The sequence below is a fragment of the Aphelocoma coerulescens genome, chromosome 11 (genome assembly GCF_041296385.1).
Source record: "Aphelocoma coerulescens isolate FSJ_1873_10779 chromosome 11, UR_Acoe_1.0, whole genome shotgun sequence".
Taxonomy (NCBI): domain Eukaryota; kingdom Metazoa; phylum Chordata; class Aves; order Passeriformes; family Corvidae; genus Aphelocoma; species Aphelocoma coerulescens.
The window spans coordinates 6,473,069-6,484,529 of NC_091025.1; the positions used below are offsets into that span (position 1 = coordinate 6,473,069).

Consider the following 11,461-nt stretch of genomic DNA (forward strand, 5'->3'; position numbering starts at 1 on the left):
AGGCTCGTGAATTGCCGGGGGAGAACGGAGATGTTTTTAGACGTGTCCCTTCCTACAGCCCAGGCGTTCGGGGAATGGGATACCAACCACAGGGGACCGGGCACGGTTTGGAGTGGGCTCGGCTCCAGCAGCTCGGCTGAGCGAGGGAAGGAAGAGGCCGGAGCCGGCGCCGCGGTTGCCACGGCAGCGCTCCCACAGCGCCGTCACCAGGGAAGTGGATCCGGGGCCGCCCAAAGTAGTTCCTCGGTGACGGCGGCGGCGCGGCGCGGAGGGATCCGCCGTGTCCTGGCAGAGCGGCGGCCGCGGCCCGGCCCGGCCCGCCCGGCCCCGGCATGTTCAAGAACACCTTCCAGAGCGGCTTCCTCTCGGTGCTCTACAGCATCGGCAGCAAACCGCTCCAGATCTGGGACAAGAAGGTGAGGCGGCGGGCCCGGGCGGCGGCGCGGCCCGGGAAGCGGCGCGGCCGCTCGGCTCAGCCTCCCGGGGCAGGCCCGAGGCCGCCGGGAACCGCCGGAGCGCTGCGGACACCTGTGGGGCGGCTCTGGGCCGCCCGCCGGGGCCGGAGCTGCAGCGGTCGGGATACCGAGATCCCCGGGCAACCAGATACCCGGATCTCTCGGGAACTGGTTACCGGCACCCCCCGGGGCCGGGGTACTGGGGCCCCCGGGGTGTTTCTGAGGGGAATGTGTTATTATGAGATTTTCTGCCTTTGCTGGGCAGAAGAGCCCGCCCGGCATCAGGAGCTGCAGCACTGTGGGAAAGCTGCAAAAGTGTCCAGCACTGGCCATAGGCAACGGGATGCCCAAGGCCCCGTGGCCATTGCTGGGGCTGAGGTGGGGGTCTCCTCTGGTGCGTGACCCACCTTTCAAACAGCCTTGCTAAAGGCATGCAAAGGAGGGCTGTGTGGCGGCTTGTAAGGTGTAGGAGAATCGTGAATATCTCATCACTTTGTTTCTCCGTCCTGTCAGTTTTCAGAGTGGTTCAGGGCCCCGTGCCTTCTCCCGGGTATCTTGCATCAAGGAGCCCTCCTCAGGATGTTTAGAGATGTTGAGCTGTGCTGCTTCCCCGCGTCACGGACCACCCGTGGTTTAGTGATTCTGCAAAGTGCTTGTTATAACCTCTGAGACCAAGGCTACAACCTGTGTTTGGTTGCTTGTGCATGAGCCTTAGCTGAATTTCTTGTGGTTTCAGCAGGAACAAAAGCCTTCAGGGCGGTTCAGACAGCAGAGATGTTTGACATGAGTGGGCTTGTGTGAGCATTTACAAGTTGTGAGATGGGGGACAGGAAGCAGAGACCCATTCTGTTTCCCATCAGTGGGGTACCCGTGTAGCTCTGTGAAGAACTGGGATGCCTCACGCTGCCCGTGTGTGTGTCTGTGTTTTGCACAAATATTCATGACTTTAAAAAAGGATCAACAGCTTATTTGGAGGACAGGACGCATTAAAGAGTCTTAGATAAACGGATGTAGTGTGCTGCCAGACTGCATAAGCCATGAGCAGGCTGGACTGACCGTGCTTGGAGGTGAAGGTTGGACTGGAGACCTCTTGAGGCACCTTCCCACATGAATTGTCCTGTGCAGGGTGATGCTGTTATGATTGTGTGGCCCATGAATGGCCAGCAGGAGCTCTGCTTGCAGGGTGGATGTCAGCAGTGGTCCTTTCAACTGCAAAAGTCTTGCAATAGTCTCTCTTCCTGTCCTGAAGAAGCACAGCCAGCCTGGGTGTGCTTGTTGTGAGGATTGCCCTGCTGTCTTCAGCAGAGCATGAAATGCCCCTGTCATTTTGGTGAGAATTGGAAATAGTATCTGACATTCTCCCGTGTCCTAGGTGCATGCCCTAGATTACTGGGTTCATAGCTGTCCTAATGTAGACTTTCATGTCTTTGCAAAAAGAACCAGCAGGCTGTGATTTCTGCTTTTTTGTAGATCTTAAGGAATATCTCAAGCTTTTGTGACATGGGGAAAACCATATATTTTTCAGCCTTAGTAGGATGTGTACTGCTTGTGCTGGTGGAGAGAGTGTGTGTGAGTGTGTAAAGGTGTGCAAGAGTGTGTGTGTGTAGGGGTGTGCAAGTTTGTGTGTGAGAGAGTGTGTCAGAGTGTGTGCAAGGGTGTTCATGAATGTGTCTGTGTCTGAGTGTGTGTGTGTGAGTGTCCAGCCCTTCCCCAGAGGCAGTCAGCCATGCCCAGAGTATAGACCAAGTTCCCTTGGTGACCAGTGGCTGGCTGGTGGCTCCTTTGTATTGCTTGTCCTTGTTTTTACCCCTTAGTCCACTCAAGTTTGATCCTTGCTCTTTTATGTTTGTTTATTTGGGCCTTGGACATGAGGCTTGAGTCCCTTGTGTTCACTGTAGCGTATTTTGATAGATGGAAGTCTTGCACTCGGTGTATGTGCAGCATGCTGGGCCATAAACTCTTGCTGGCACTCTAGGGCAGTGATCAAAGCCTTGGAAACAGCGAGGTCCAGGAGAGTAGGAGCCAAGTGGATGTAGATGGGTCCTCCTGGGGTCTTTTTCCTTTTCCTAATGGAGCGCATGTGCCTCTTTTTTCTCTCTCAATAAAGTCTGTGCTGTCTGCCCCACTTTTGTTCCAGGTGCGCAATGGCCACATCAAGCGAATCACGGACAATGACATTCAGTCACTGGTGCTGGAGATTGAAGGAACAAATGTCAGGTAGGAGAAGGGCTCTTCTGCTGCTCTGGGGGGACAGGACTCTGCCCTGGAGCAGAGTGAAAGATCAGTGCCCAGCAGACATCATCTTCAAACTCTACTGCAGTGTGATGGCAATGTCTTTGTCAATAAACTGAAGAATCTGGGGTCAGATCACTGATACTGCTCTGTGGCAGTGTACTGGGCCTTTCCCTGGATGTGTTTGTAGAGCGCTCTCTCTCATCCTCAATGAGGCTAAGGGATAAAAATAAATTCCCATTATTTTTCCATCACTTGAAGGGGAGAAAAGCAATATTTAATACCCAACCTCTGTCAGCACTGCCAGTCACTGAAAAAGCAACACTGTCTGCTGCTTATTCTGTTGTCTTGGGCCTGTTCTCCTCACGTGACGGCTGCTCTCCCCAGAGCAGGAAGATCAAAGGGAGATTTATGAGGGGAGTTGCTTATGGAGCTTCTCTTAGCAACCTTGTCTCCATCGCCCCGGGAGACAGACGCCAGCTCCGTGAGCGGGCTCAGAGTCTCCAAGGCTTCTCCAGGGGTGATTCAGAGCAGGGCGCTCCTTATAAGGGCAGCGGAGAGTCCTCTCCTGCAGACAGAGCCAATGCTTCTCTTCCTCCAAGAAGTGTTGATACAGAACTTGCCAGGCGTGACGTGTACTTCTAGGGCTCATGACCTCTGTTTTCCCAGCCATATAGAGCACACAGGGTCTCTGCTGTGCTCTGGAGGGCTCTACCTGTTCAGTCAAGGGTAGGAGGAGGTTGTGTTGAGAAACAGCACTGACATGGCCTTGAAATTGGGGAGGTGAAACGGTCAGGAAGGTGTTTCATGCCATGGGTGAGAAAAGTGGGATTTGAGAAGCATTCTTTGTGCCTTTTATTTTTTTCTGCCTGCAGCTACCTCTGAAACTCTCCCTGCTGTTACAGGAAGCCCTGGTTGTTGCTGATCACAGTTATCCATTTCTGCCTTTCCTCCAAGCCTGTATTGGGCCAAGGGAGAGTTAGGTTGCCTCGGGCTGTGCACTTTCTGCTGTGTGAGATCCTAAAGTGTTTTTCTCTCACCTCTCAGTACCACGTACATCACGTGCCCTGCTGACCCAAAGAAGACCCTGGGCATCAAACTACCTTTCCTAGTGATGATCATCAAGAACCTGAAAAAATACTTCACTTTTGAAGTGCAGGTGAGGAGTGTGCAGTGGGGAGGCCCCTCCAGGGACCACTGAGGAAGGCGCCAGAGAGCCTGCAGTCTTGTGTTGGAACTTGTCCCAGGCAGTGAGTGATCCCCAAAACAGTTTTGCTTTCTTGGCCATGTGGTGTGTCAGGTCTTCTGGTATGGGGGCATCAGTCAGCTCACAAATACATCATTGCTATTACTGAAAATGGGTCTGTTTCCTGTGTTAAAATTACTTCTGCTGTGGAACAGAGGGCTGGGAGTAGAGAGCCCTCTTGGAGATGGGTAGCACTGTCCTGGGGAGTTGGGGGCCCTGGCGCCCGGCTGAGTAGCCTGCCTTCCTTGCCCAGGTGCTGGATGATAAGAACGTCCGTCGGCGTTTCCGGGCCAGCAACTACCAGAGCACGACTCGGGTGAAGCCCTTCATCTGCACCATGCCCATGCGGCTGGACGACGGCTGGAACCAGATCCAGTTCAACCTGTCCGACTTCACGCGCCGCGCGTACGGCACCAACTACATCGAGACCCTGAGAGTGCAGGTGAGAGGCAGGCATGACCTGCCCTGGGAAACCAGCAGCTGGTGATGTTCTTGCTGGTTGGGACAGCAGCATGGGAATCTGGGTTTATCCCTGCGTGGATTCTTTGCCAGCCCTGCTCTTTGCAGAGCACTGTGGAAGGAGAGCAAAGGCCCGACTGAGGCCTCACTTTACTTGACTAGACTGGGATGAAGGAGCCCATTTCCATCTTGTTTCTCTGGCTGGCTGTTGGTTAGGGTGAGAGCTGCAGTTCCCTGTGGCATGCCGTGAAAGTGGAGCTCCACTGGGAATTAGGTGTATGCTGCCTTACTGTCCAGATAGGCCGGACAGTGATTGGCTGAATGGGAGCCTGGATGGGAAAGGCCCAAGGTGTACAGACCATTCATATCCCTGGTCAAGCTTGTTTCCTAGTGGTAGTGGAGTGACCCTGCCCTCACCGAGTCCCTTGTAAGAGAGCTGATGCAGTGTTTGTTGTTGCTGAGGACACGGAACTTGTTTCATATGCTAGGGAGTCATGTTCACAGTGTCCAGTGGTGTGTGTTATTTTGAGGAATGCCTGTGCATGGAGCGTGCCTGTTCTTAGTGTGAGGGGAATGCTGCAATTCCTTGCAGGACTGCCCCGAGTCAGTCAGCTGAGAGTTGTCTGCCTTTTCACATACCCATGAGGGGGACCAGAGCAACTCCTTTGCTGCCAGCTGATAGTGGAGGCAGCACAGACTGGACAGGCTCATTCCTGACCTCAGGGAGGCCCTGAAGTGGGCGTGTTAAAAATGCAGCAGGCTGAGGCTGTGGGTGTTCTGGCAAATGCTGATACCAGCAAAGTGGAGGTGGGTTCACAGTAGAGAATCCCCTTAGCAACTGAGACAGATCTCAGTTGGCAGAGGTGCCAGAGCTTGGCAAATCTTTTGAGTGAGTATTCATCACTGGAGAGAGCATCTTACACAAAGCAGAGGGTACAGACCAACATTTCTCTGCTGGCCTGTCAGAAAAGCAAGACAGTGAGGTAGATCTCCAGCTGTTGAGCCAAAGAATCCGTGTTGCAGCATGACACCAAAGCTGCATGTGGAAAGAGCATATGGAGAATGGACTGACTCTTTGTTTTGACTCTCAGATCCATGCCAATTGTCGCATCCGACGGGTGTATTTCTCTGACCGGCTGTACTCAGAGGATGAGCTCCCAGCCGAGTTCAAGCTGTACCTGCCTGTCCAGAACAAGGCCAAGGTGAGCAAGATGTGGGAAGGAGGGTGGGAGAACGGTGAGCCAGGCTAGCATTCCTCTTCCTCCTCCTGCTGCCTTCACAACCCGGAGTTTCTTCTGGTAGCAGAGCTCTTGCCAGCTTTGGCTGCCAGCCAGGGAGCACCCTCTCTGTTGCCAGGGTGAGCAGTCTGTCTGGGGTGCTTTGTTGAGTAGCTTTCCTGCCAAAACACATGGAAATTGTCATTCCCATCTAGGAGCAGGGTGAGCTGTTCAGCTGCTCCCTGTGTCCTCCTTGTTTGTGTTGAAGGACTCTGGGCAGTTGCAGCCTCCCGGCATCTCTCCAGAGCTTTCATCCATGACTCAGCTCAGCAGCTTTGCTCTTCAGAGCAGCTGCAGCTCCACATTCATTTTCCAGGAGAGATGCTGTTTGTGTCCCTCTAGCCCAACATGAGTCCCCTGTGATCTTTTCCCCGCCCGGTGCAGATGGTGGTGCCATGAGGGGGCAAGGAGACACCATGGCTGCCCAAAGGAGGAGATGCCAAGCTCTGCTCCTGCAGTGATGGGAGAGGAGCGAACATGCTGGCACATTGAGAAATCTTGAGCAACATGCAGCAATTTTGAGGCTTGTGAGGAAGCACCTTCTTTGCCAGGGCCAGCCTGTCCCAGTGCAGACACTTCTTTTAGCAGAGACGATTTCTGGGCAAAATTTCAAGCTGCAGAAGGAGGATGTTGGGGGCTGATCGTAGTGGGCAGTAGAAGGCAGTGTTAACTGTAGGTAACACCTCTGGGGAACCTGTCACTGCCTTCTGGGCTGTAGCAGAGGTATCTGGGGAGTGCTTGGAGCCCTCCCAGTACTGTTGTCTTGTGCTGCCAAGTCTTGTAAGTGTCTCCTTTCTTCTCCCTGCTCTGTCCAGCAATAACACCACGTTGGGAAGAGATGTTGTTGGCGTGCAAATTGTACAGAGTCGGAGTTTTCCTGGCTGTTCCTAATGTGTTGAGCCTAAACACTGCAGGTGGCCTGGTACCCGGTCTTGTCTTGCTCAAAGTGGCCATTGTGCCTCCAAAGAAGGGATTCAGCAGGAATTGTGGAGTTAAGTGTATCCTCTTGAAATTAACAATTTTATTTTTTATTTCCTTGTTTTCCATCTCTTATATATGCTCTAAATATGGATGTAATACTTGTTCTTGAAAAGTTATTAAACATTTGGCTCTGTAAATCTGCTTCTGTCTTCTTCCTCTTTTGATGGATACTTAACTTGCACATTTTAGTGCTTCAGAAAGTGCCAGAGAATTTCTTTGAGAACCCAGATGTTAGAATTTGCCTCTGAACTTGACTTTGATCAGCACCCACACTGTTTAAAGGATAGCACAGATGTGAACAGCAGCAATCTGGTGAGAGGAAAATTAGCGAGGTTTCCACAGAGAAGACAGAATCTGTCTCCAATCCGTGAAGTTTGTGGTACTATGACAAAAACTCATGCTGTTCATGGAAATGGGTTTTTCATTCCCTTTTTCCTTTAAGCCATTTTCTCCAGCGGTGACAAATTAGGTTTCCCTGCCTGTTAGGGCACAGTTTTGTTGGCTGTGTAGTTACCAACTCACCCCAGCTCCCAGCCAAGCCTTTAGCAGCTGCTTACAGCACAAGGCACACAATAGCCTTCCAGCTGCCAAATTGTCCCTCTCCCCAAGGATCAAAGGGGAGGTTTAGCAAAGCAGCGTAACAGGAGCGGAAGTCTTTTCCTGCGCTGAAGCTGCCCTTCCCTGCCTCAAGCCAATCTGCCTTTGTTGTAGAAGGGCTTGCGAAGGGGAGGCCAGAGACTCCATCAGTAATGGGGTGAGTCTGGGAGTAGCTGATGCCTTTCCTCCCTGGGGCCAAGCCCCCCACTGATAGTCTGGAGGGCAGGTACCAAAGGCTGGGACTGATCCTTCCCTGGGCTGTGCAGTGAATGGGGAAGACTTCACTTCTGTTACTGCTCTGTAGAATAAAGCTGGTCCCTCCCAGGAGGAGGAGAGCCTGCTGGGAGACATCTGCCTTAAATTCTGGGTTTAATCCTAACCACAGAGTCCCCACCTGGTTTAAAGATTTGGCATGCCTGTGCATCCTCTCTCTGCACCTCTGTGGCAAAGCTCTCAGGACACCTGTAATGGAGCTGCCTCACCTGCACCTTTAGAGCTGCTGGGCTTTGAACTGGAGGTGCTGCTATGTGGGGCTGGATTGCACCTGCAAAAGGCTTTCTGGAGAAGAGCTTTGCAATTCTTCTAGCAGCTGAACAGCTTGGTAGCTCTAAGGAGACCAGCCAAGGAAGCCCACCTGAGAAAGCACTGTGCATCTTGCATTGACATACGTCAAGGCTTGGCTGGACTTGATTTGTTAAGTGGAATCGCACTGGATCGTGTGCCAAGGGTTGGCCTTAATGAAGTCCATGGTGAGGCTTTCTCCATCTTTGCAAAGCTTGCCAGAGCTGGAGGAGCTGCTGAGCGGATCCGTCAGACCCCAGCAGGGTAAAATGTGCATCCTTTCCCGCAAGCCCTTGCTCAACACCATGTGTTTTGGGCAGTCTTTGGCAGCTGAACACTCAGCAGGAGCTGCTGCTGCCTTTCCCTGCCCTGCTGAAGCCTGTGCTGGAGTTGCCCCTAGTCCTTGAGGAGTTGAGCTCACCCTGAGTGACTGGTCTTAATGCATTAAGAGGGGCTGGGCTCCCCTGGGCCCCAAGCTGGCTACCTCTGCAGAGATCAGATGGGCCCTGCTGCCAATTCCTGCTCGACCTCTAGGAGCTGTGGCAGCGGATTTGCTGGAATAAACTCCCAGCCACAAACCCTTACATCCATATGGACCTTCTGTGTACTTTTTAATACGAAACAAAATACTGAATCTTCCTGTTTACTTGCTGCACAAAGTGGAGCATCATCAGATACTGGCTCTTTTATGGCCAGAGGCTTGGTGATCTACACAGTGTTCTTCCAAAACCTTTCTCTTCTAATCCCTTTCTCCCATCAGAACTTTAACCATCTCACTGAAGGTGGGTGAAGTTGGATGCTCTCCCTGTGGGAGAAGAGGATGCTGCTGGCAAATGGGCCAGAATGTCAGAGGCATCCTGACAGCAGCCATTTCCTAAATGTGTACAACCAAAACTCCTGTGGTGGAGCACCCAGCTTCTTACTGCTTTGGTTATGGCTTTTAATCTGGCTGGGATGCAACATCGTCCTATGTGGAAAGAGAGGAGGAATGCAGGAGGGAGGTGGGGGCAGAGATGGGAGTCAAGGATGGCTACTGCCTACCTGCTGCCGGGGCAGCCCCAGCTGGGTATGAGGGGTGGGCACAGGGGCGTCCCAGTTCAGTGCAGGCAGCCTGTGGAGAAAGGATCTTAAATATGTCCTCGTTCACCTTTCTGTGGGTGGCCTCACCTTCCTTCCTGCATAAGTCCTTGTTGCAGTTCATGTCTAGTGGGAGAGAAAAGAATCTTTGTGGGGAGCCTTGGTTTCAAACCGAGGCAGTTTTCCTTCCCTGCACCAGCTTTTCACCTTTGTTTTCCGTTGGCAAGGTCCTGCACTTGGGCACTTTGATCAGGACCTCAGTGCTGGGAGCTGCTTTCTACATGAAAGGCAAAGCTTCCCTTTGAAAGTGTGGGTGCTGAAATACGGTGAGTGCACAGGCTGCAGCTCCTCGGAGCAAGGGACACTCCCTGGGCTGGGCCAGGCAGCAGCAGGCTGGGGCTGGAGCAGCTGGCAGTCACTGTGGTGTGAGCCAAGGCTGGGACATCCCATGGCTCTGGTGGCTCTGCCTGGGCAGGTGGCAGCTGCTGGCAAGGCAAGCAGGCGATAGGGCTTTCTGGAAAGCTTTCTCCGTTTGCTCTGCTGCCGGGGCAGAAGAATCCTGTGTGAGTGTCCAGCCCAGCAGAGTGGCAGGACACTGGTACAGGCTTCTGTCCCTGCCTGTGCTTGTCCCCTTGCACTTTGTCACCCTCCTGCCAAGTGGGTCCTGACACAGAAGCACAGAGCTGTGATCACGGAGGTGATAAGCAGGAATAAAAAAAAAACTGGGCCAAACTCTGCTTCTTGTCCATTCTGCATCTCCCTGGATGTCTCGGGCCAAATGTTGTCAACTTTATAGAAGGATTACACCTCCAGGGCGACGTTAATCCTCTGCAGCTGTTGTCTAATGTGGGGCAGGCAGTGCTGGAGGCAAGGGAAATATTTATTTTGAGTTTTACCACTGGCCACCGCCCAGGAAAACCGAGTGACGGTACTGGGGACTTTGGCCACTTTGCATGCAGAGAGAGCTGATGTTCCCGCCCTGCTGGTGCCAGCAGGAGAGGGGTGAGAGCTTCCCCTGGCAGGCTGCAAAATGGGACCACCCAAGCACAATTTTATTTGGATATGGAAGCAGTTGTGTACCCTGAGAGCTACCCTGGGATGCAGTGGGAAAAGCCTCAGAGCCGCTAGAGGTGAGAAGATGATGGATGCCAAGTAGTGCTGAAGCATGACCTGCAGCCCATCTGCTTCACTATCACTTCATGTGTTGCCCCTGCAGCCCCAGAAATGACTTTCTGTGAGATGAGGCGTCCCAGCACCCCACAGAGCAGGCTGGGGGCTGCCCGATGGCTGTGAGGGGCGGCGAGGGGCATGAGCCCCACACACGTGCCGAGCTCAGTGGGGCTGTGCTGGTACTGACCCCTCCCCAGGCAGCACCCAGAGCCTCTGCCCTGCCTGCAGCATGCCCAGGCAGCAGGTTCAACCCCTCCCAGGGCCCCGCAGCCCTTCCCTCCATCCCCAGCATTGCTTCCTCCGACCTTGAGCTGGCCGGTCGCCGCTTGCTGTATCCCAGCCCCAGTTCTTCCTCTGCACTGAGCCCGGCTTCCTCTGTGTTTTCCGGGTCCTTTCCTCAGCGCTGTACAGGGGATCGTGCCCAGGCTTGCAGAGGAAGAGGAGGATTCTCCTGAGATGGTGCCAATCAGGCAGAGAGCCCCTGCCAGCCCTGGTCACCCCCCCTCACCCACACCCCAGCACAGCAGGGCCTGGAGGACACTGAGCTCCCAGGGTCTTTTCCAGGTCAGGCTTCTCCAACCTATTTTTGGGAAGCAGGGAGCTGCCTGGTGGGAGTGGATCCTGCCAGGGCAGTTCGGTGCCCGCCAGGGCCAGGTTCAGCTGGACTCACACTCCCCCGTGCTCCCAACAGCCCTGGCCCTTATAGCAGGTGCCTGCCTGCCCTCCCTGTGGCCAGAGGTGAGCTGACCCCACTGTGGGTGTGCAGGGCAGCACGGGAGCCTCCGGCAGAGCCTGGGCGCTGCTGAAACGCTGAGCTTTGTCTCCAGCAGGGTGCCTTACTGCTGTCCGTGAGCGTTTCCAGATGGCCCTGGGCTCCTGGCACCAGCCCTGCTGCAGCATCCGGGGAAAAGCGCGAGGGGGTGGGAAGTGGTGTCCCAGCTCACTAAGCGTGGCGGCCTGGGCCTCTGCTCCCAGCATCCCTAATTCCCGCTGGAGAATTGCTCCCAGCCCCTGTCCCACCCTGAATCAGCAAGGAGGGCCCTCCCCTGCCATGGAGGGGATACCATGAGCCGCTGGCCCTGGGCATCTTTGTCCAGCTCTAGCTTTCCCTGCGAGCCAGGTGGCTTCCCAGGTACCAGGCTTTGGGGTCCCAGCCCTGCACCCCGTCGAGCCCTCTGTACCCTCAAGAGAGAAGGGAAACACTGCTGCCGTGGGAAATACATCTGTTGTCGGAAGTGCATCTGCCCCGGGAAGTGCATCCAGTGTGGGAAATGCATCTGCCGTGGGAAATGCATCTGCACTGGCCTCTGGAACAGTCTCTGCGGGGGTGGAAAGAGTGGATCCCAGCCGTGCTTTCCTCCTGCCTCGCCTTTTGGCCAGGTTCATGGCTTTTGGCAGCTCCTGGT

At 54.2% G+C, this 11,461-nt stretch overlaps 1 protein-coding gene across 1 annotated transcript; it reads left to right on the forward strand.

Moving 5' to 3' along the window:
* The first annotated feature begins 234 nt into the window (after positions 1–234).
* On the forward strand, positions 235–6,787 carry CFAP20 (cilia and flagella associated protein 20). The gene is made up of 6 exons (XM_069027367.1): positions 235–416; positions 2,593–2,672; positions 3,735–3,846; positions 4,187–4,375; positions 5,484–5,594; positions 6,485–6,787. Exons 1-6 carry the CDS (start codon positions 333–335, stop codon positions 6,488–6,490), a joined length of 582 nt encoding a protein of 193 aa, XP_068883468.1. The 5' UTR covers positions 235–332; the 3' UTR covers positions 6,491–6,787.
* Positions 6,788–11,461: the final 4,674 nt, after the last annotated feature.